The sequence below is a fragment of the Mauremys reevesii genome, linkage group 1 (genome assembly GCF_016161935.1).
Source record: "Mauremys reevesii isolate NIE-2019 linkage group 1, ASM1616193v1, whole genome shotgun sequence".
Lineage (NCBI taxonomy): Eukaryota > Metazoa > Chordata > Testudines > Geoemydidae > Mauremys > Mauremys reevesii.
Genome location: NC_052623.1, coordinates 335573959 through 335598574, shown reverse-complemented (window position 1 = coordinate 335598574; position 24616 = coordinate 335573959). Strand labels below are relative to the sequence as shown.

At 38.9% G+C, this 24616-nt stretch overlaps 1 protein-coding gene across 2 annotated transcripts in view; it reads right to left on the bottom strand.

Moving 5' to 3' along the window:
- RELN (reelin) overlaps positions 1 to 24616 on the bottom strand; it is a 444047-nt gene that overhangs the window by 26437 nt on the left and 392994 nt on the right. For both annotated transcript variants that reach the window (XM_039517535.1, XM_039517540.1), the window contains exons 44-54: positions 23204 to 23462; positions 20309 to 20558; positions 18109 to 18277; positions 13641 to 13781; positions 12346 to 12523; positions 9772 to 9965; positions 8382 to 8638; positions 6860 to 7014; positions 5634 to 5848; positions 3962 to 4139; positions 1043 to 1218 (exon numbers count right to left, since the gene is read on the bottom strand). In XM_039517535.1, coding sequence (XP_039373469.1) covers positions 1043 to 1218; positions 3962 to 4139; positions 5634 to 5848; positions 6860 to 7014; positions 8382 to 8638; positions 9772 to 9965; positions 12346 to 12523; positions 13641 to 13781; positions 18109 to 18277; positions 20309 to 20558; positions 23204 to 23462 — 2172 coding nt within the window. The remainder of the gene's footprint in view (positions 1 to 1042; positions 1219 to 3961; positions 4140 to 5633; positions 5849 to 6859; positions 7015 to 8381; positions 8639 to 9771; positions 9966 to 12345; positions 12524 to 13640; positions 13782 to 18108; positions 18278 to 20308; positions 20559 to 23203; positions 23463 to 24616) is intronic.

The following is a 24616-nucleotide window of genomic DNA, read 5'->3' as shown; positions in this document are numbered from 1 at the left end:
AGTAAGTCTCGACCTCGCTACATTCCCATATTTCAATGGGACTACTTATCCAGGAAAAGCCAGTCATGTGTGTAAGTGTTGCCAGGACTGGGCTCTTTGTTACCAATTACCACTGAGAATTGTTCCTTTAAATATTTGGCAAATACAAAGCTTTCACATACTCTCCTGATTTGGGGTGAGGAGAGACCGCAGGAGGAGGTTCTCTGGGCCATGTTGAAGTGTTAAATGCTTCATATTCACTTTACAGAAGCCTCATAATAGGCTTGAATTAGATGCTATGTATCACATCTTGATGCAAAGGAGCGAGTCTCTAGAGTTATTTTTGAATATTTGTCTTCCTTCAACACAATGCATACTCCTCCCAGCTACAACAATATATGGGATTACATCCAGTTCCCCTGTAGTCTAGCATTACTAAACACAATTTGTATTTTTGAAGTAAACAACTTTGCTTGGCTATTTTTTAAAAATAACTTTTTTTAGTGCTTGTGAAATGTGCTGGTGATACACTCCAGGAGACTGAAATCTTCTGGAGGTGCTGTTTTCCCCCATACCCATTTTTGCTGAGCCTTTTTGCTGAGACTTGCAACCCATGTGCTAACTAGTGCCAATTGTAGTGGTGAGGTTGTGATGTAGTTACTTGTCCGCTAAAAACTATACAAAGACCACCAATTCCTCACTACTCTCCCACATCTTTGTCTGTAAATTGCCTATTTAGATTGTAAATTCGGTAGGTTAAGGACCTTCTCCTATATATCTACAAAGCAGCAAGCATCCTGCGGGTGTTACACAAATGATATATTAACAACATAACTCATTGCATACAGTCAGTGAAAAGTCCCCTATTGACCGTAAGAATAAGAACTATTTGTCACTGCCTACCTGAGCTGACTCTACTCTGGTGGTGGCCAGGGCATAAAAAGGCTCTATTTCCTAATATCCATCCACTGAACTGTCTCATCTCCTGCTCTGTTATTATTTAATGAAGGCCTCCATTACAACTTATTAGCTATGTCAAATTCTACTACGTAACATGACATACTTGGCACCCCTCAAGTCCAGGTCTTGAGTGACAGCTTGCCTCACGGTATCACCTCCAAAATACAAAGCTGTATCCTCTGCTAGAATCCCACATTCAGTACAGGTGTTTCCACCTTCCAAGGACATCCATAAATCTGGTTTAATTTCTTCATTGTCAAAGCGCTCCTTTAGGAAAGTCTGCAGGAAGGAAGGTGACATCTGAGGAACAACCATGAAGAGGCATCATACTCTTTAGCTTTTCTAATGAACCCAGCTGGAACTGACTTTCTAAGTATGTTTAAGAGAGACAAGGTGGGAGAGGTAATATCTTTTATTGGTGAGAGAGACCAGCTTTCAAGCTACACAGAGCGCTTCTTCAGGTTCATGTAAAACTCAAAAGCTTGTCTCGTTCTCCAGCAGAAGTTGGTCTAGTAAAAGATGTTAGTTCACCCACCTTGTCTCTCTTCAACATGGTTACAATAACACTGCAAACGTAAGTATGTTTAAAATACTCACGTAAACTGTAACTTTTTTTGCCTTTTTTGTTGGTGTGAGTTAAGGCCTTTTACAGACACAATAGCTTTGTGGGCGCAAATAGGGTCATTTAGATGTTCAAATGCCTGATATATGGGAGCAATTACTATTTGCAATTATTTGATTTATGGTAAAACCCAGACACACAATTAGGATCAGGGCTCCATTGTGCTAGATGCTGTACAAATATACGGCCCCAGCCTTGCAGAGCATATAAGCATGTAGTCAGACATCTAAAACGACATTGACTGTATCAGTGGACAATTGTGAGCCCAAAACTGTGTTTGATATTATTACCACCTGCAACACTGAAGGAGGCCAGGTTGAGGCTCTACTGAGAGGGAAATTGAGCCCTAAATATTTAAAAATAGGTATATAGTGACCAGTGCTGTGCAGCTACTAAAATATATATATTCACAAACATTACTTTGAATAAAAGATTACTTATCTTGATGGAATTCTTGACCCTTTTATATATTTTTCCCCACAAGTACTTGTACAAGTGATGTGCTAGCCACAAGAGTGAATGTGGAAAGTGAAAGTCTTGGATTACTTGTGAATATATGTTCATGTAATGGTTTGTACCACAGGTATTCGTACAACGCTCAGTTGGGAATCTCTCTAAGTTCCATGTTCCTATTTATAAAAGTTTTAGTCAGTTAATCAGGGAGCTGAAATAATATCGAGGATGAAATCCTGGCCCCAGTGAAGTCAATGGCAGAACTCCCATTGACTTCAATGGAGTCAGGATTTCACCCTATATTAAATACCAGTCACGCAGCATCAATAAAAAATAACAAATACATGAAGACATAGATGAAGGAATTAGTTTACAAGTAACCCTTAAATGATCTAGAGCTCCTTCTGTTTCTACATTCCACCATGTTAGCTGGGTGCGTTGCAAGAGTCACCTCTTCTGGCAGGATAACAAAAGTAAAATGGACATACCAATAATGCTCTGCAAGTAAATCCTTAAACTGAATATATGAGAAGTAAATGGCTTTAATCTTAGTGGAAAGGAGGGAAATTGATCAATTTCCTATAAAGATGTGGTACTAATTTACATTTATGTAACTAGTACCTTAAAATACTACTACTACTATCACTAATAATAATAAATTATAATATTAATAATTCAAATAACACAAATTCAAATCTTGTGTAGTTTGCATTTCCTTTGGAAAAAATGTGGTTCAACCAACTTATCTCTTCTGTAGATTATGTACATAGATTATCATGTATAAATATGGTTCAGAAAGCCTGAACAAGGTGAATACTGTCATTTGAAAACAGTTTGGGAATTCTTAAAGTTTCTTCCTCAAAATATAAACAGTATTTTAAATTTGAGACATCTGCTAAAGTCCTAAAAGTATATTTTTGCCTACACTGTACTCTTTTGCTATAAGTCTGTGCATGTTCATAGAATATCAGGGTTGGAAGGGACCTCAGGAGATCATCTAGTCCAACCCCCTGCTCAAAGCAGGACAAATCCCCAGACAGTTTTTTTTTATCCCAGTTCCCTAAATAGCCCCCTCAAAGATTGAGCTCACCACCCTGGGTTTAGCACTGAGCTAGCCCTCCCCGCCTCCACACCATCATCTCAAATCTAAGTATCTTCAGCCACACAAATACCATTACACCTTTTGTTGCAGTAATTTATTAACCTGGGATGTAGAATACAAGTGTGGAAAATTAAAACTATATGAAACTTTATCAGTTACTTAAATTAATTTTATATGACCTGGAGATCAGTGCCTTGTTTACTTGTGTCTCCCTCTTTATTATAAAGATGAGTTTTCTATACTTGGTCTTGGTAAATTTATTGGTACACCTCTACCTCAATCTAACGCTGTCCTTGGGAGCCAAAAAATCTTACCGCGTTATAGGTGAAACCGTGTTATATTGAATTCGCTTTGATCCACCGGAGTGCGCAGCCCCGCCCCCCCGGAGCACTGCTTTACCGCATTATATCCAAATTCATGTTATATCGGGTGGCGTTATATCGAGGTAGCAGTGTATTTGCAACAGCAGTTGTGTCCAGGAACTAACAGCAGGTTTATTAGTATTGTGTTTGAGAACTATTTTGTTCATTTACACACAGCAATGTACTGCAACTGTTAAATAGCAGTTTAACGTTTTTTTACTTCAGAAGGAAAATATAGTGTAATTATTGGTGTTAGTGATAAAGTGATATTTCTTTAGATACCAATATAGAAATGATATATTTTTAAATAGATGATCCAGAGCTGTACAGTTCAGATCTGAATGTAGATTTGAGGCTCTCCAAAGTCTGAGAGGAGTCAGACCCAACATTCCAGTTTGGGTGCATCTGTTTTTTTTAAAAGCTCCGCTGATTCAATTTTTCTATAACAAACTTTTGCAGTACTACCAAATGCATTTAAGTTACCTTTAAAGTTTGGGTCAAGTAGCAGTTTGGACCAGAGTACCCGGGATCACAGATACACTGTTTTTTCAGGCAGTCTCCATGGCCTCTACAGTTGTCCAAACAACCAGGTCCCAGATAGAAATTATCAATGGCCCATTGAATATCTGAGTACTTCTGATAGAACCTAAACCTCACTGAACTATACATACAAGAATGAAGAAAAACAGATAAAGATAAAAAGATAACTTTACACAAATGAAAAATGTACACTATATACATACACTTATGAACAGCGCTGCATGGAGTAACAAATCATAAGACACTTTTGTAACAGGAGATATGTTAATTAAAATGTTTCTTTAGGGCATATCATTCCTCTAATTGACACTGAGCATTCCATTTTAACATGTTGTTATTTAAACTATACTAGATTATAACTAAATAAAATGCAAATCAGTTTAAAGAAGTTTTATTTTCTTTTAAAACAGAAAGAGATGTTTCATCTGAACTCCAGTATAAATCTTCTGATTTAGGCCCTAATCCTGTGAGTAGTCCCACTGAACACAAATTATATTCATGGCATAAAATCAGACACATTTAGGATCAGGGCCTTTTAAAATGATGTCTAGCATTCTGTTGCCCTATGTTTATAGAAAGCCAAATCTCTTCTATTGTTCCTTTGAAAGTGCATCATCCAGCAAAACTGTATTAAGGAGAAGAGAGAAGCCATAAAGAAACATGAAATCTGATATGGATCTCTTGTTTCTAGGGTGGCATGGGCTGGAGTGCTGCAAAAGCAGATTACTCAGTTGCTGGGAAGGAAGAATTTTTCAGTGCTTTCCAGCAAACTCTTCTGGAGTGGAGCTTTGAAGACAACCTCTTCCAACCCTTTTCTGTAAAAGAGAACGTTGCTGTGACATGGGCACATTGAGAAAAAGAACAGGAAAAAATGGAGCTGGGGGGGGTGGGAATTCTTGAACTTTGGAGGACTTCCTAGGAAAAAAGATGTCAGTAAGAACATAAATACCCAGTCAATCTGAAGAGTGGTTCAACCCTGGAAAGTGACTGTAAATGCTGCATCATAAGAGTCCGTGTTCATTCTGTCTCCATCATGTTTACTCATTTTACAAGTAAATAAACTCCCCCCCTCAATTTCTAGCTCTGTAAACTCAACCAAGTATCTTAAACCACAATTGTGCTCTTTCTGGCTCACCGTAAAGATTCAGTGGGCCAAACTCTGCCCTTAGTTACAGCTGTGCACCTCTATTGCCTAAAAACATATGCAATTAGAATCTAGTTAAAAATTCCATTGGTGTTGCACAAGCCAGAATAGAATCCAGCCCATTCTCACAGAGCAATGTTGGCCCTGTATAGAAAACGGGAGCATAAATGAATAAACCCCTTTTTAAAATCACTCAGCACTTAGGACTCCGAATAGACAAAGAGGCCCCAATTGAGCAAGATTCTTAAGCACATGCCTTACTTTAAGCACACGAATAGTTCTGTTGACATTAATAGGACTACTCAGGTGCTTAAAATTAGGTCTATGCTTACGTACCTTGCTGAACTGAGGCCATGGAGCAGATCTTTTGCATAAGGAAGTGTACACATAGCATGGTTTTCAGACTATTTACTCCCCCCCTTTAATTCTGCACTGAACCCAAGGTACTGTGAGTAGTTGTTTCATACTTACTTGCCCACTAGGTTTTCAGGCAGTGAATAAGTTATCCTCTTCCATCCTTTTGTTGTAAAGAAGACAGAGGGCTGTGAAATACTCCCAGAGCATTTTGGATCTGCAGGTAAGCACTGAGGAACTAAATAGCTCCAACTCACGCCGAAGTCAGTAGAATATTGCACATGGACTTGATTCTGTGCAATTTTTTCTGAAGTTTTACATCCAACAGAAATCTAATATACATAAAAGCATATGTAAGTTGGTATTGTAATAGTTCTTACTATCAATAAAGAGCTGGAGGGATGATTACAGTTTAAAGATTTTTCAGCAAGAAAGTTGATGGGAGGTTATGCTTTAAGTTACAGCAGTAACAGTTAGCAGCACTAATATAGCACTTGTCATCCATAAATCTCATTAATCCCAATGTGCAAATGGGGAAACTGAGTCCAAAATCCTACTACAAATCAATGGACCCTGATCTCATGACTCCCAAGTCTGGTGCATTATCCGTCAAATCATAGTAACTCTCGTGCAAGCTGCACTCATCCTATTATTATCCCACTACAGCAAAAGTTAAGATACTAAAATTCCACAGGGGAATGTTTAATAAAGGGTGACATTTCCCTCTTAGTGAAAAGTCCATGACAAGGTGGAAGTTGCCATATCAACTTGCAGTGATTCAGTAGCTCCAAATCCTCATTAAAGGGATGTGGAGAGAAAGTGGCTGCTTTTTCAATCCACATGCTGGAACAGTGATGACAAAGGAAGCGTAGTTATATTCTAGCCCCGTAGCCTGTTGGTGGGCTCACCCAACCCCCAAGGAGCAAACAACATGAAGTTCTATTACTCCAACTTTGTGTGGTGACAAGTGAATTATCTGATGTGTAAATTTTGGTTAATTGTCACTTCATTAATCATAAATGACAAAACACACTTGGTGTATCTGTAACAAATCCCATTGCTGCATCATGTTCTCACACCTACACCATCGGAACCAGAACTCAGGATTATCTTTGTACCCTGTCAATAACATTAACACTGACAGCCTGCTGGTAGGTCACCACTGGAGGGTGACATAATAACAGTACGTGAGCAGTGCCACTCTTTTCAGTAGGGGGAAGTGGTGCAGACATCCTGGTCTATGCAACACATATCAGGCTGTTCCTTGTAAATCTGTCCTGCTCTGAGGAAAACAGGCTGTTTTAGTATAATTATGCAGAATATTTAGATTATAAAGATTTTACCTTGAACTGCATAATCCAGCTTTCTGTAGGAGTTAGGTCATGGGTTACTGCATAAACTTCTCTGCCATCATGACTACCACAGATCATAACACCATCAGGAGAATCACAGAATCTTTCAATTGAGCAATCATCATGGAACAGCCAATGTTCATTCACTTGAAAACAAATATGAAAGTCAATATTGTCAGGGGCGGCTCCAGGCACCAGCGTTCCAAGCGCGTGCCTGGGGTGGCAAGCCGCGGAGGGCGCTCTGCCGGCACCGCGAGGGCGGCAGACAGGCTGCCTTTGGCGGCTTGCCTGCGGAGGGTCTGCCGGTCTCGCAGCTTCGGTGGACCTCCTGCAGGCGTGACTGTGGAGGGTCCGCTGGTCCCACAGCTTCAGCGGACAGCGGGAGGTCCACCGAAGCCACGGGACCAGTGGACCTTCCGTGCTTGGGGTGGCAAAATGTCTAGAGCCGCCCCTGAATATTGTATAACATATTGCAACATTACCTATAGAAAACAGTAAAGTGTTAACCACTAAAGATGAGCAATGGATTAAGTCTTTAACTATGTACAAACTATTTAGTATTGTTCTTTGAAAAATTCCAGAGTACTTTAGTATCCACCATTCCCATATGTCTATACTTAACATTCAGAACTGCCCATGCTATTCTCTGACCATAAACCTGTTCACATAATTTTCAATGCATAAGAATTAAGGACCTGAGAATTGCTCACAATGTTTTGCAATTATGTGGCATACATGACATTGCTGTCTTATTATATAATAATACAGTACTAAATAATATTCTCTTCTTAAAACAAAGTGAAGATCCTGCAATTGACTCTGTGTGGGCAAACCCCTGTAAGTTGAATGGAGATCCGTGAATGCAGAAGTCTGCAAATGTGGAGTCAATTGCAGAATCAGAGCACATGTGACCAAAGCAATACCACAGTATCTTCAACTAATTAGTCCCACTAGCATGCACAAATATTTCCTTATTTATATTTTACTAGCTGTAACTCAACAACTTAATCCTCTGGGTAAGTATTTTAAAAATCGTTGCTAGCAAATGTCTGCAAAATAGGAAACAAATACTCAGTGTAGGAAATCCTTTTAGAATAATGTGGCATTCAGTCAAATAATATTTGTTCCTGGAAACAATAACAGAAAATTCTGCTGTGCTACATGGTGCAGAAATAAGAAAAAAAATCTAGACAATTCTTTTTCTTTGCAGAGAAATGTCTCATAAGTGATTTCACTAGTAAGAAACCATTTTGTATAAAATATTGGTTATTTGAAAAACAGACTGCAAGATTTCTTTAAAATTTGTATTTCCTCCACCCCCCATTTACGTCCCCCTTTCCCTCCACGCACAGTTTGTAGATTTTAAAGCAGTTTGTTACACGTTGTTGGTTAAAAAAAAGTACAGTACAGGGATTGGCTCTGACATCCATTGTGGTGAGACCAACAAGATCAGATTTAGAAGTAGCTGTACTGACTTCCTGCTCTTTGGCTCTGATCAATATCAAATTTTTACCTGTCGTTTTGTCTTCTGTAAACATATCAAAAGCGATCCTCCCAATGGGTCCTGCATCTGCAGGAGAGCGTTCGTGTTGTGGGAGTGGAGCACTGCTAAAAGTGTCTAACATCACTGTCCTCTGATCAGCAGAGCCAGATATCAGCACATTGTCAATAGCCCAGTCATTCTGATCTAAACCGTCATGTTTAGGTTGCCACCAGCGGAAACGGGTTCCGAGAGCTTTGGCCTCATGAGGAAGGAGAATGTTCACAAAGCTAAAATGTAATAATGGAGATAAGTCATGTGACAGACACATCTTAATCTCTTGAATTTTGAAAAGAAAAAACAAAGTTTTAAATAAGTAGTTGAACAGGCTTTTAAACAACGCTGGGCCAGATTCTTTGACCAAGTCCATCCTATTTGCCCTAGGGTGCAAAGGGGCGGAATCTAACCCTAGCTCTCCCCAATGGAGACTTCCTCACTGTAGGAGACTCCTCAATGGACCCAGAGCCTTTAAGACTGGTTCTTATTTCATTGTCCCAGCAGCATGTGGCACAGGCGGTGTATTATGAGTGGAGAGGGACAGGGAGGAAGAGTAGCCAGAGTATGGTGTGTACTGGGTATGCTTAAGTGGACAGTCCCTTTAGGGAACATTGCCAGTGATGCAGGTTTAGCGTAGCCCCATGGCTGCTCTAACTTGTTCTAGAGTCAGGCAGAGAATCAGGGAGTCATAACCATTTCAAGAAATTATATGTTGAAATGGAATCAAGATATTAATTTGATGTTAACGTTAATCAAGATGTTTATTTTCAAAGCTGGAGACATTGATCATATATCAATGTTTTATTGCAATTACCTTATTTCCTTTATAGCAAATGACTAATGCACACATGGGTTAAAATGGCATTGATTCCTTGTAGTATTAGGAAGTAATTCATTAGTGCACAGAGGGCCAGTCCATCACTTAAGTCCCACTTCAGCATTAAAATAAGACTTAAATGTGGCAGAGACCTTCTGTTTAGACAACAGATCTGCTTTGTGCTTTAGCAAATCAGAAATCAGAAGATAAATACATGTATGTTAAAAATAGTATAGACTTTTATAAATCAAATTAATTCTTCTGACTAGCTATAGTTTTACTTTAACATTTACTGGTGAATAATGGTCAACCATGCACCAGTGTAACTGGCTGTCACACACTCGATCTTATGAAATGGATGGTATACTGCTCTAATGTTTGAAGCCCAATCCTGCCAACACTTACACACATGCTTATCTGTAAGCACACAAGTTAATCAGGTATATAAATGTTTGCAAGATTATTTACACACAGCAATATTAGCAATCGGGGCAGATTCTTTATGAAAAATCCCAAAGAACGAATTAGTAGAAGTATATATTTACAAACCCAGGTTTGCTGAACTGGTCATAGAAAATTTCCATTAAGAGGTTCCAAGTAATGCCACCATTCACAGAGTATTCCAGGAGAACTCCTTGGTTCCGATTGTTAGGAGTTATCAGACATCCATACATGAAATAAAACTGGATGAATTCTGCATTAGTCAAGTTTAAATCCACTGTCACTAATAAACGGCTGCATCCCTAAAAAAAAAGAAAAGAAAACATATTTTTGTTGGTGTGGCTGTTCAGTTAAGATAATTCCCGGGCTGTGATACTTTCAATGAATATATTCCTGAAAAATACATTTAATTATTTCATTACTCAGTTGTTTTATGGGAATTAAGTGGTATTTTAAAAGGCCAATCATCCTCTTAATGAGAAGGCTTCATAACACTGAACCAAAATAATTACAGAATCAGAGGAACATAGAAATGTAATACTGGAAGGGACCTTGACAGGACATCCACTCCCCTGCACAGAGGTAGGACTAAGGCCTTGGCTACACTATAGGGGAAATTCGATTTAAGCTATGCAATTTGAGTGACGTGAATACAGTAACTCAAATCAACCTAGCTTAGATCCACTTAGATCTACTTACTGTGGGGTCCACACTATGCGATGTCGACTCCCCCCACCCTTCTCGATCCAGTCAAGTACAGGAGTTCACGGGAGAGTGATCTGCGGTCGATTTAGTGGGTGAAGATCCACTAAATTGACCACTGATGCATCGATCACTGTTCGTTGATCCCTCCAGTAAGTGTAGACAAGCCCCAAATATTATCTAGACCACCTCTGACAGGTGTTTGTCTAGCCTGTTCTAACCTGTGGATGAAGGTAATTTGTTCCAGTGCTTAATGACCCTTATAGTTACTGAGTTTTTCCTTATTTTAACCTAAATCTCCTTTGTTGCAATTTAAGTCCAATACTTCTTGTCTTGTCCTCAGGGGATAAGTAGAACAATTTATCACCCTCCTCTTTATACCAGTATTTTATGTGCTTGAACACTGTTATCAAGTCCCCTCTCAGTCTTCTCTTCTCCAGACTAAACAAATCCAATTTTTTCAATCTTCCCTCATAGGTCATGTTTTCCTGACCTTTAATCATTTTTGTTGCTCTCCTATGGACTTTCTCCAATTTGTCTCTCTTTTAAAATGTAAATTATTATTTACAATTTAATAATTTTGCCAGAGAAATGGAACATACCATATCCTTTTTTTTTATCACAAGTGTCATATGTAAGATTTTTTTTAACTTGTGAAGGAGATCTAACTTTATGTACATACACACAGAGCAAAATTTTGCACCTGCAGCTTTGCATGTCTAACTAACTGAATTGCAGGCTGCAAAGGTTGTTAGATGCCATCTCTCTATTTACTTATGCCCACAACTGATTGTGGCTGAAAAATTTCAGGCAAGAAAATTAGAGATCAGTTTGAGACTCTTAGAAAATTAGGACCATAATGTCATTCATTGCTCTTTTAAAACAAAAATGGTTTTGCTTTAGATCAGTAATTCTTAATTAGTTAATATTTGTCAAAGCTCTATGGACGTGAAAAGGGCTAGACTACATACTGATAAATAGGCTAATTCTACCTTGTAAAAAGCTTTAAAATATTACGAGTCTACAATTCAATTTGAAGTCCCATGTAACATCACAATAATTAATGCTAAAACAGAATAATTAATGACCTGATCTGCAAACATAATTTCAATTAATTTCCATTTTGAAAGATGTGCACTGTGGATTTACTGTCACAAATTGCTATCTATATTTATATGTTTACAATATTCAGGATCCACTGTATCTTTCTTTTCTTAAATCTAGATTACAAAAATCCTTATCCCCATCTTTTCAACACTGGCTGGAATAAAACACTTCAACTAACACAAAAGTCAACAGTCTGGTGTGTGTAGACCCTCAGGAGACAGAACAATTTTAATAGATTATTTTTACACCTTCTCTAATACAAACTGTATTTTATGAATCTCTCAGGCTGCCCAGTGCATTCATGTGGTGTCAACTAACTCTTAATGGGAAAAGGCAGTGAAAAGTTACTGCTTTCTGGTTTTAGAAAATAATATATCTCTGAGACTCACTTCTAAATATACATTAAACAGCCCCCAAACCAAGTATGTTCAGACTTTTTTAAAGCAATATTAATATGTACATGCAACCTAGATAGTAGCAGCACCAGACCCTGTACAAATTATTCTTGCCAGAAGTACAAATAATCTGTATGAGCAGGCCATTGGTGAATGAGTGGATACAAACACTTCAATACCATGGACTGTGCCTTGGTCTATAGGCTCAATTCTGGAGCCCCCCTCTATGGCTTGTTTCAGAGAGCCTGCACATTGACCTCTCCTTGGGTGCTGGAGATGGGATGAGCTGAAAGAGATGCTTCCAGTTCTCCGTAGTGTTTCTGGCAGGCACCAGTGCAGAGTCTGCCAGAATTTGACCCCCATCAAGGAAGTAAATATACGTTTTACATTTATTTCTGATACCTTTTTTAGGTTACTTATTTATTCAGTTTTCTAAATTAATCACATCGAAGAGTTAACCACAGAGTTAAACACCAACCCCGCTGAAATGAAGAGCCATTCCAGATGCCACAGCTCCACAGACTGTGCTCAGTTTCCCTCCATTTACTGTTAGCCAGTTCTGATTAGATGGAGCTCGATTGAAGTTGTCTTTAAGTTGTGTTGGAAGGGATGCCTCTGGCTCATCACAGTAGAGCCCACCCCAGTGTTCATCACAGCTGCAAAGACAACAAACACAGAGTAAACTCATTTGGAAACGTTTTCTACACCAAGACTTAAAATCATTTTATTCCAGCCCAGGGGAGCAAGAGGCCATTTGTCTCACCTACAAGCACATGCTTGGAGGAGTCGCCCTGCTGTCTCCTTCTGAAGCTGTTACTGTTTAACAGGATATGTTAATTGTGTAAAGATCTGCATGCGCACAGTTTTAATTCAAGCTGATAATACACCAGGTACATACGACATGTCTAACACCGAGCTTTATCACTAAAAGAAATGGTATTTTGGTAGACAAATCTAATCAAGATAGCATGCCAAGCCTAAGCAAATAAGTTTAACCATCTTTTGGTGCTAGAACTGTTTATGGACGGGAAGCAGCAGCAGCAGACAGCACATCTGTCAGCCTGCACTGCTTCCTGCAGCCCTCATTGTCCTGGAGCGGCAAACTGCGGCCTGTGGGAACCGCGATCGGCCAAACCTGTGGACGTCTCAGGTGGGAGGGATAGCTCAGTGGTTTGAGCATTGGCCTGCTAAACCCAGGGTTGTGAGTTCAATCCTTGAGGGGGCCACTTAGGAATCTGGGGCAAAAATTGGTCCTGCTAGTGAAGGCAGGGGGCTGGACTCAATGACCTTTCGAGCTCCCTTCCAGTTCTAGGAGATTGATATATCTCCAATTATTACCTAAACAAACTGGCCCGGCCCGGCAGGGTGTTTACTCTGGCGGGCCACATGCCAAAGGTTGCCAATCTCTGACCTGGAGGATAGAACAGCTTGTACACTGCCTTTGGGCACCAGGGAGCTGGGGGAAGGATTAGCACCATCTTTGTCTAAATTCTCCAAACCACATTGTCATCAGCATGGGCATGTATCTCTAAGGAAAATCTGGCCCGCAGGAAGTCAGAGGGGATTCACTCACACACTCCAACATGCCCACCTCTCCCTCCTCTTAGAATTTTATTTCCCAAGTGATGCTGGTGCCTCTCTCTGTTTCAAAGAAGAAATTCTGCTTTTATTTCAAAATAATACCTCTTCCAAGCAATTTTCTTGAAATCACACACTAAAATGGGAATGAAAAATCTACAGCCCTACCTACCAGAGGGAAACAGCTATACTTACACACAGTTCCCTTGTGTGCAGCTCCCATGGCCACTGCACATATCTATACAGCCATCCCCAATGTAGACATTATCTATAGCCCATGTTTGCTGCTTGTCAAATGGAGCAGGCTGGTGCCAGCGGAAACGAGTTGCTTGAGACCTTTGGGAAAGAAAAAAAAAATACAAAGGTAACTCTTCCAGCTGTGCTAAACCCTATTTTGATTAATAGGAAATACGACTGTGTATGTTCACCCCAACCTGGACCATATTTAGAAAGATGATTTATTTACTAACTCAACAAACAAGGGCTGGCTCAAGTGAATTACCAAGCCACATAATAGGGCCCTCTGCTTGTAAGGCCAAATGTTCACTATGTAGCTTCTCTTCCCACCCTTGCAAAGCTGCTCTGCTGTGCCTGGAGGACAAAGGGAGTTAGTCCCAAGGAAACAATGAGATGATACAGCTCATCTTAATGAGCAATGGTCTCATGACACCTGCTGTCTAATCACTGTCAAGTTTTTGTGTGGATTACAGCAGAGGGGAGATTTAAGGAGGGATCTGAAGGAGAATAATGAGGAGGATGTTTACAGGGAGCTCGTCCCATGCATAAGGGGCAGCATGACATAAAGTATGAAGATGCTTGCTGAAAATTTTTAAAATGGGCAATCAAGATTGGCATCATTAGTGGAATAAAGGTGGGGTTCAGCGTATCAAGAGCATCTTAGAGACAAAAGGTACAGCAGGGATAGGCCACAAAGGTCCTTAAAAATAAAGACAAGTAGTCTGAGTTTAATTCAGTATAGAAGGGGGAGAAAATGGAGGTATGACATGGCCGAAGGGATATGCAAAGAATTTCACACTGAAACTGTAGCCAGTTCCTGGCGGAGTGGGGTCCTGTATGCTGTAGGTTTAGCAGCATTGTCTGAACTGTCCAAATCAAAATGCCAAATACAAACAATCTTGACTTTGAGAGAAGTCTGGATCTAGATCCACATCAAGAGGAAAATTGTGTTCCCACTGAAGGCAATGAGACTTTTGCCATTGACCTTAATGGGGCTAGGATTTCATCCTTAGTTAGGCAGAGCCTGCTTGAAAGTAATCTGAACACAATGTGCATGCTAAAAAATAGACATTTTTTGTGACTTTTCATCAGTGTAGTTTCCAAACTGATTTAGTATATGTTTTGCTGTACTTAGGCAGTAGATGGCAGCATCAAACTACATGTTGCTTTACTCTGAGCACAAAAATAAACCACCTATTAACAAGTAACAGAAGAAGGTTTGTGCAGAAGAAAAATAACTCTTTTTCGGCTGGGTCAGTGATTGATATCAGTTTTATCTTAACTTTTAAAAGAAAATAATTAAACATTTTACTGGGAACTGGTACTGATAATTTCCCAGTTCAAAAATTAAATAAAGTTAATTTCAGAGTTTCTGAATTCACCAATATCAATCTGGAGATTGTAGAGGATGAGCTCAATGTGGAGTTATCAAGGTCTCATGAATCATAATCAATATACTCTTGAAATCATCCACAATTCCAGAAAATTAAGTCTATTCTGTTTCCAATCTACAGTTCTGTCTGATATTCATTAAATCTAAGATAAAGACTGTTTTATTTCCCTACTCTTCCATTTTTAGGTATAATCCCTTATCTATGAAGAAATGCATTGTTTACACATGCAAGAAAATGTTTTATTTTTCTGAATCTCTACTATTTTAAACTTCTTTATATTAGTTATTTAATAGCTTGTTGTAATATATGTGGTGGGACTGGAAAGGAATTAGATAATCCAAAACAATAGTTACTCTCTCATGAGTAAACTCATAACATTCAGAGGTTTTAACTACTGCGATAATTTCTAATTTAGACCCCAACGTGGGTTTTCTCAGAGAAACCTCACAGATTAGCTCACCCATGTAGAATGTTTGAGTTTCTTCTTCTTTTTTTTAATCATAAAGAAGATCTTGTGAAAAAAACCACAAACCCTGAGTCTCAGGTTTGATGACTTCTATGACTTTTTATGGAATCTAGCAAATGAATGGTTCTCCTGGGAGAACCTTTATATTCTGATTTACATTTTAAAATCAAATCTGAGACATAAGAAATAACTATTCACACTCTCATCTAGGCCACAAGTTACGTAGCACTCTGCAGTACATAAACCCCAGAAGGCCACATATGGATACTGTGCTCTAGGCCAAATTATTGGATAGACTGACTGGCAAGTTGCATAAAATGCCCACAAAAATGAGCTATTAAACCACTGGGAGGAGCAAAGCAGCGCAAAGAACAGAGTGCCTTTGTAAATGAGATGCCTCACCCTCTTAGCTGTACTAGTTCCTAGTCTAAATCCCAGACCTTCTTCCTGCTGGGATCCTAGGGCTGTAGTAACCCTTCTCTCACCCAACCCTTGTCTTAAATAATAAAGATAACTTTGTGGTGTGTGATTGTGGTGGGAGGTCTCCTACCACTGACTGTAGCATACGGCAAGAGGCAAAGCTATTGGTCTAAGCAGAGCAATGGTAGCTGTGGGGTCAGTCAAAGAGAGTCTGACTTAATCCTAGGGTTCTTGGAGGTTCTTTTCAGATACAGATTAAATTGGGTTGGAATGTTCATGGAACCCATTATCTTGATTCAACCCCAGAGAACCCCTTTCTCCAAAAAAAAAAAAAAGAAAAAAAAAGAAAAAAGGTGTGAACTTTAAGCATTTAACAATGTTGCCAATTGATTACGCAAAATATATATGTAAAGCAATAGAAAAGGTTTGCCAGACTAGATGAGGCCAACAGACAGTGAGATATACAAATAAACTGCCTTATGAATATACTTAAAGAGACTGGATGCCTCAGTTGGTTAATAATAGGACGTGGAGTTTTTCAGTAGTTTGCTAGTTCTAATCCAGGTTAGGGTAATAGAAAGTGATGTAATTGCTAGTAAACAGAGGTCCATGTGACAGAAACCACACCTGGCACTATGGCAATCTTCACAGCAATCTTATCAGACCCAGTAAAAATGAAATAAAATCAGAGCCTAAACTACCCTCTTGCCCCTAGCTGGGCCTTTCACGTCTAAGTTGAGGTATGTTGGCAGGGCATTATGGGGAAACTTGTTCTGACACTGCCCTGCTGTACCTTTTCTGTGAACAGATAGAGAACTTCAGTCTCGAGCATTGTCAGCACAGAACATCTTCTTTCACACACGAAATTCAACCCAAAAGTGAAAACAAGTTTTTTTTTTTTAAAGAATGTACTAAAAGGAAGTAAAGGTGATAATGGGACTTTTTGAAAACAATGAATAATATGTGAAAGCAGAATCATATGTGACAAGTACAACAGAAAAACAAGAAGCATCAAAATATTACTTAAAAATATAAATTTGCAGCCAATAACAGCAAGTACAGGAAGCAGGTGGGGATTTAGACAATAGAATTAACCAGCCTCCTCCAAAACCACTCCTGGTAGCATAGAGCTACGGAATGTAGTGACGGTAACCATAACATTGCAATTCTTATCAAAGTCCAAACTGAGAGAGGCGCTTCTTAAATCATAGATATATTTAATCTACTAAAGACCACATTATGCCTAGCTGCCCGCTGGGTGCACTAAGGGGCTAAAGTAGCCTCCTCCCCTCTTGCTGGGGATAGGAATTTGCTGTGCTTTCCAGAGCATAGGAATTACTTCAGTCTAGCACCTTTTGGGGCACAAGCAGCAAAGAATCCTGTGGCACCTTATAGACTAACAGACGTTTTGCAGCATGAGCTTTCGTGGGTGAATGCCCACTTCGTCGGATGCAAGAGTGCCACGAAAGCTCATGCTGCAAAACGTCTGTTAGTCTATAAGGTGCCATAGGATTCTTTGCTGCTTTTACAGAACCAGACTAACACGGCTACCTCTCTGATATTTGGGGCACAAGACACCCCAGAGAGGATGGGGAGAAGTCAGGGCCAGGGCTCCACCTCACCCTCAACACTGAGCAGTGGAGGTGTCTGGGCCTGCAGGGGATTGGGGTGGGGGACGGCAAGAGTAGTGCAATACACACCAAAGGGATGTCACCAAGGGCATGTTCCCATGAGGGGCAAAGGACAGAGTGATTCTGCCTATTGTTGCATATCTGCGTATTGCTCTCTCCTTCTCAAATTGGACCTCTGCCATGCTCGCACTACAGGGACAAATGGATGATGGATACCGCAGAGAGGAGAGATGTGTGAGAGTCAATTGTCTTTTGTCTGCTCCCATCAATCCTGGCTATTTAAAATATGCTAAGCAGGAAACCTAACCTCCTCATTTCTAAATAACTGGTAAATGCACTTAGTAATTCTCTACTTCTTACTCAGAGCATAATGGCATTTTCATTTGCTCATCTGTATAACTACTATACACACAATCAGCTCAAAAACGGCAATACATTTTAGTTCAAGATTGTATTACATTAGGTCTTGTCAGATATTTGTGCACTAAGATTTTCTTTATTCAGTATGTAGCTACCTAGTATAATGAGGCAGGGGCAAAGTAATCCTGGTCCATTTGTTGAATGTGTCTGATACCAGAATCCTTTGGAGATGGTACTTGTTGCATTCTATGTTACTAGGCAGGCAGTCTTGCAGTATTGGGTGCCACGTCAATCCGAGATTCACTGAATATTCCAGCTCAATAGCTAAAAATTGAAAGATAATAAATTAGTTAATACAGAAACTTGTATGCTTAAGTGAATATGTTGTACCAAACTGGTGACAACAGAAGACTTCATTGTTGTCCCTATATTTATCTTGACAACTCAGAAGTTTACAGTTGCAACAGGGGAAGTTTCCAGATTCTCTGACACCAAAAACACAGGCTTGCTCTTGAGCTAAAGAGGAACCTCTATTAGCTGGTAGCATTACAGGACCTATGACACACAGTTGAGCAGTTCTGATTCTACCCAGTAGAAGGCAGAAGAGCATCTCTACACTAGCCACTTCATTAGAATATCTTACATGAAACTCTTTTCAACTGAGTTTTTCACCTAGTGATGTTGTTTTCAGTTATATATTTCATTATCTAGCCATATCAAATCAACAAATACATTCAAATACAGCAAAAATCAGCAATTAAACTTATTTTAAGCTTATTGCTTATAAACTTTCATAATAAAAATAATGGGTAATCAAACTGGATAAAAACTTCAATTTATTTCCTTATAATGGCTGCAAAAAAGTTTAAGTAACAATAAGCACAGACCATAAACTTTAAATAAATATTCCAGCTGCCAGGCATTCTGGCTGTATGGAACACTGAGTGATTGGTGGTTACAGTTACATTAGCGATAATTCTGCTTATCTTTTTTGATTCTGCTACCCTTAATAATCCTGAATAACCCTCAATCACACAATCAGTCCCACTCAATGTCTGAGCTCAGAACTGAGCATTATATAAATAAAAGGATAAGTTGGCACAAGTAGTTTTTAACATTAATTTTTCATCAAAATGAAGTCCTTCCTCTATCAGGACTAGAAGCACATAATTAGCTAGTGTCCTGCCTAACTGGATATTCAATTAAATAATGTTAAGGGTAAAACAATAAAACAAAGGAAATTATTACCTGGCAAGAAATAACTAATCTGTCAAAACACTCTTACTCTTAATGGGGATGACCTAAGGGATGCTGTAGTGGCTTTAACACCACATGGAACAAAATTATTATGCATGGGGCAGTAGCTAATTTCCAGGTTTAGATATCTTGATTACTTCCATAAATTTCAGAATAACAAAATCAGCTAATCTACTTTAGGGATTTACTGGAAACCCAATTTCCATTTTTATGCAGAATCCCAAAGGAATTGCCAGAAGCTCAATGAAATTATATATATTACATTAAAAAAATGAAATTAAAAGAATGTTATGTAGGTTGCAAAGTCAAACACACAAAAGTTATGAAATGCCAGTATTTAATTCTTTGTTGTGCATACGCATTACGACACAGTTTTTAATTATGTAGTCACACTATTTCTTCCATAGGAGCCATACCTCATTCACTGCGTAGAATTATACAGGTATGAAACCTCTAAAACATGTTCAGGATTTCATGTAAATGATTATAATAAAAAACTCTTTGTGCCTGATTATGATCTAATTTGCATCAGGTTTATATCACTGTATTCTTGATTTACATTGGTGCAAGTGAGATCAGAATTATGACGTTGTTCTCTGCATTTGCACTAAGCACATCATTTTTAAGCATTGTCTATTGTGCAATTGTGGAGAATGTGAAGCTTTGAAACAAGAAAATTATGCTGGAAACATCAAGCTACTTGGCATTAGACATGTATTATCTAGAGTTCAGAGCAATGTAACCACAAGGAATGGATGTGCTGAACTATTAGACTGCATCTACATTTGGGATTTATTAACCTGTCTAAATGAATTAAACTGAAACTTGAATTCTTATAAACTACATCTTAAATGCTTGTAAAGCACACAAGGAAAAAACTCAGTGCATACAATCATACACATTCCAAACCTTTTGGGTTGTCTCAGCCTCCAGACACCAACAATAAATGCTGAAATTGCAATTTCCTTACAGAAAACTGTTTTCCCTGTTTTGTTTCTGTACTTTAGTATAGTAGACAGCTGAAACAGAAAATAAGTAGCAATACTTTCCTATATAAAAGGAAAACAGAAAGTATATGATTTATGAAGAAGACCTCACCATAACAGGAGTCAGTGACAGAGCAGGATGCTGCAAAGTCTATTTGTATGAACGAGTCCTCATTAACCACAATATCAGTGGTTACAACATAACGGGTGCTAGCTTTCTCGATGAAAACCAGTGCATTCCCAGTAGAACCACAGACTGGCATCTTTGTTCCACCTGGATGGAGAAGCCACTTCCTGCTATCCAGTGTGGTAAAATCATCTTCTATTACTGTGTTACCAGAAATATTTCCACCAATAAGAATCTGAAACATGAAAATACGGGTTTGTTTACTTTTTGTAAAGAAAATATAAAGTTCAGAAGTTTTTACAGACTCATAGGAATTTCATAGAATCCTAGAGCTGGAACATAAGAACAGCCATACTGGGTCAGACCAAACGTCCATCTAGCTCAGTATCCTGTCTTCTGACAGTGGACAATGTCAGATGCTTCAGAGAGAATGAACAGAACAGACAATCATTGAGTCATCCACTCTCAGATTCTGCCAATCAGAGGCTAGGGACACCTAGGTCAGTGGCTCTCAACGAAGGGTCCGGGGCCCCCTTGGGGACCATGGGTAGGTTTCAGGGGGGCCACCAAGCAGGGGCAGCATTAGACTTGCTGGGGCCCAGGGTAGAAAGCTGAAGCCCCACTGCATGGAGCCGAAGTCCAGGGCCCTGAGCCCTGCCACCTGGGGCTGAAGCCAAAGCCTGAGCAATGTAGCTTTGGTATGGGGACCCAAGCATGTTGGGGACCCTCAGAAAGAAAAAGGTTGAAAACCTCTGACCTAGAGAATAGGGTTGCATCCTTGACCCTCTGGCTAATAGCCATTAATAGACCTATCTTCCAGGAAATCATCTAATTCTTTTTTGAACCCAGTTATAGTTTTGGCTTTCACAACATCCCATGGCAAAAAGAGTTCCACAGGTTGACTGTGTGTTGTGTGAAGAAGTATTTCCTTTTGTTTGTTTTAGACCTGCTCTCTATTAATTTCCATGGGTGACCCCTGGTTCTTGTGTTATGGGAAGGAGTAAATAACACTTCCTTATTTACTTTCTCCAAACCAGTTATGATTTTATAGACCTCTATCATCTCTCATCCAAGCTGAAAAGTCCCAGTCTTTTTAATCTCACCTTGCATGGAAGCTGTTCCATACCTTTAATTATTTTTTTCTGTCCTTCTTTGTATCTTTTCAAATTCTAATATATTTTTTTAGAGATGGTGCAATCAGAACTGCACACAGTATTCAAGATATGGGTCTACCATGGATTTATATAGTGGCATTATGATATTTTCTGTCTTATTATCTATCCGTTTCCTAATGGTTCCTAACTTTGCTGCAGCACATTTAGCAGATGTTTTCAGAGAACTATCCACAATGACTCCAAGATCTCTTTCTTGAGTGGTAACAGCTGATTTAGAACCCATCATTTTGTATGTATACCTGGGATTATGTTTTCCAATGTACATTAGTTTGCATTGGTCAACTCTGAATTTCATCTGCCATTTTGTTGCCCAGTCACCTAGTTTTGTGAGATCCCTTTGTACCTCTTCGCAGTCTGCTTTGGACTTAACTATCTTGATAGTCTAGTCCATGCTCTGCTAGTATAGGATTATTCCATATTCCCCAGTACTTGATTTTACCTGAATTTTCCAAAAAGGGATAAAAATTTACATTGTACAGACAGGTTATGAGAAAAGGGAGTAACTCAAAGGAGTCCATGTTGGAAAAGTACCCATGCAAAAGGAGGAGAGGAAAAAAATAAATGCAGCCATAGGGCTTGATCTTGTAAACACTTGCACACATGGGTAACTATATTCACATGAATAGTCCACTGAACTACTGACTCATGAAGTAAAATTACTCACATGCATAAGTGTCATGCCCACAGCAATCATTTTCTTGTTGACTGTTTAAGTGCAGTACAACTTTATGCATTTTGATTGGAATTCGGACTCTGCTGAAGTCATTGGGAATTTTGTCATTGATTTCAGTAGGGTCAGGATTTCACCGTTGGTTTCCAGTCAGCATGAAATTCATTATTTATCTTTTTTTCTGAATTCAGTTCAAAATTGTGTGTTCTGACAATGGTTAAATAATTGTGAGGACCTAGGAATTAATAGTTGTTCTCTCCTTTAAACGAAGGAAAGGAAAGAAGTTTTGCAATATTGATCTTTGACAAGGCTGAAAATTCAGTATCTGGGAATTTCAGAGATGGCCTGAGCTAACAATTATAAAAAATGTACACAAATATTTTACAATATTGGCCCCAAACAATGCAATAACATCACTGTTAGACATAGAGCCAGAGTCTCCTCCACTTACACTTGTTTTACATGACTGTGACACCAGTGACTTTAGGAGAGTTACTCCAGATTTATACCAATGTTCATGTAAAGAATATTTTTGATAACTAGTGTAGAATAATGTATAGAGGGAAACCCCAATCCTGAATACTCCCAAACTTTCAATATGCTCAAAATTGGAAGACGGATCTAGATCTAAGTTTTGCAAGTAGCTCATCTCTTTATGTGCCAAACCAAACTTCATACCTGCACCTCTTGATTTTCTGAGTTTCCCAGGTTAGATCCAGATATGTATTTTCCACATTAAGCCCTTCTCTAATCTTCACCTGTTTTTTTTTTACAAATTGACATTATCCATATGTCAAAGCCCTATCTAACTCTGATATGGATATCCTCAGCCAACACAAGAGCTGCATATTAGAAACAAAAGAGCTCTTACATATTAAGTTTGATCAACAATTTTGCTGTATTTCTGTCTTTTGGAAATATCATCCTAAAGATTTTCTAGGTACAGCTGGTAAAGGAACAGATATAAATCACAGTGGAAATATTAAGATTGATGGCAATGTGAGGTAATACTGTAAAGCACAAAAGATTAATTACCTGATCAATTACCCATGGGCTGTAAAAATGCCCATTCTCAGATGGTTGCCACCAGCGGAGACGAGTGGAGCTGGAACGGGCCTTCAAGGGAATTTCCAGAGCAATATATCGTCCTACATTGCTTGAATTGCTGAAGAGGAATTCCTGCAGCAGGCTCCATGTGAGGCCCCCATTGAGTGAATACTGCAAAAGCACAGGTTGGCTTCTGGGGTCTGGAACCCCCTTACCGCATCCCAGTCTCATGAAGAACTGCACAAATCTAACATCGGTAACAATTACTGTAAAACATTTCTTTACAGAAAACTCTGTATAATCAGTTAAGGACTAGAGGGAACTCAGCACTCGTCCAATCAGTTTTGGTTTTTATTGCAGGGAATAATATTTAACAAATATTCTAATTACGGAGACAGTGTCTGTACATACAAAAATATCTGCCAGCTCCTCCATAAAGCAAATGGTCACATTTTTTGTTTCTTTTCTAGTATTCTTGGTAGAAGGAAGACTCCACTTTAGGAGAGATCTAGTGTCTCCCTCTCCACAGGTCATAGAGACTAAAGCAGACAGTAGTGGTGGTGATACATTTGATTTGTGTGTGGAGAGGTGCTAGGTATGTGGAGTTAAACAAAGCTATTCATGTATCCTTCAAACATTTCTGTGCAAAACTGATATTTTTGCAAATATCAGCAAATTTGACCCGGAGTAAAATTTTACCCTTTCAGCCTGTTGGCATGGAGTTTAATGGTCAAAATAGCAACCCATGACCCTAGGGAGAGAGCATGATTTTTTTTTATGCATTTGCTCTAGGACAAAAATTCACCAAGTCTTGTTACTTTGACAAAAACAGAGAAAAACTGGCAATGAAAACAAAGAACGTATAACTTCCGAGCTGATGAAAAAAGGGATGTTTTTGTCCATTTAGTCAGATATGAAAATTTAGTCTAAATAAAGTCACACTGCTTTAAATATACTGGGGGAAATCCTTGTCCCTTTGAAGTCAAAAGCAAAACTCCCATTGACCTCAGTGGGCACAGTATTTCAAGCACCTTCTAATGGCCTGTATGAAATTTGTATGAAGTTAGGGAATCCTTCCTTTTGAGGTACCACAGCGATGTTTGAACAGGTACATCAACTCCATGTAGTACACAAAGAATTGTTGAGGACTGATTCAGTTATGATCCTATAATATTTTATATTCATTAATCCACACCATCATGCTCCATCTCTTACTGTTTTGTTTAGTAGAGTTTCAGGTTTTTTGGTACCCACGTAAAATGAGATATATGCACATGAACTTTTTTAGCATATGGAATTTAACTTCTGGAGATAGGATACTGAGCTACATGGATTGTTGATTTGATCTGGTATGGCAATTTCTACAGTTCCTAACTGCTGTGTATCGTAGGCTAGCACAGC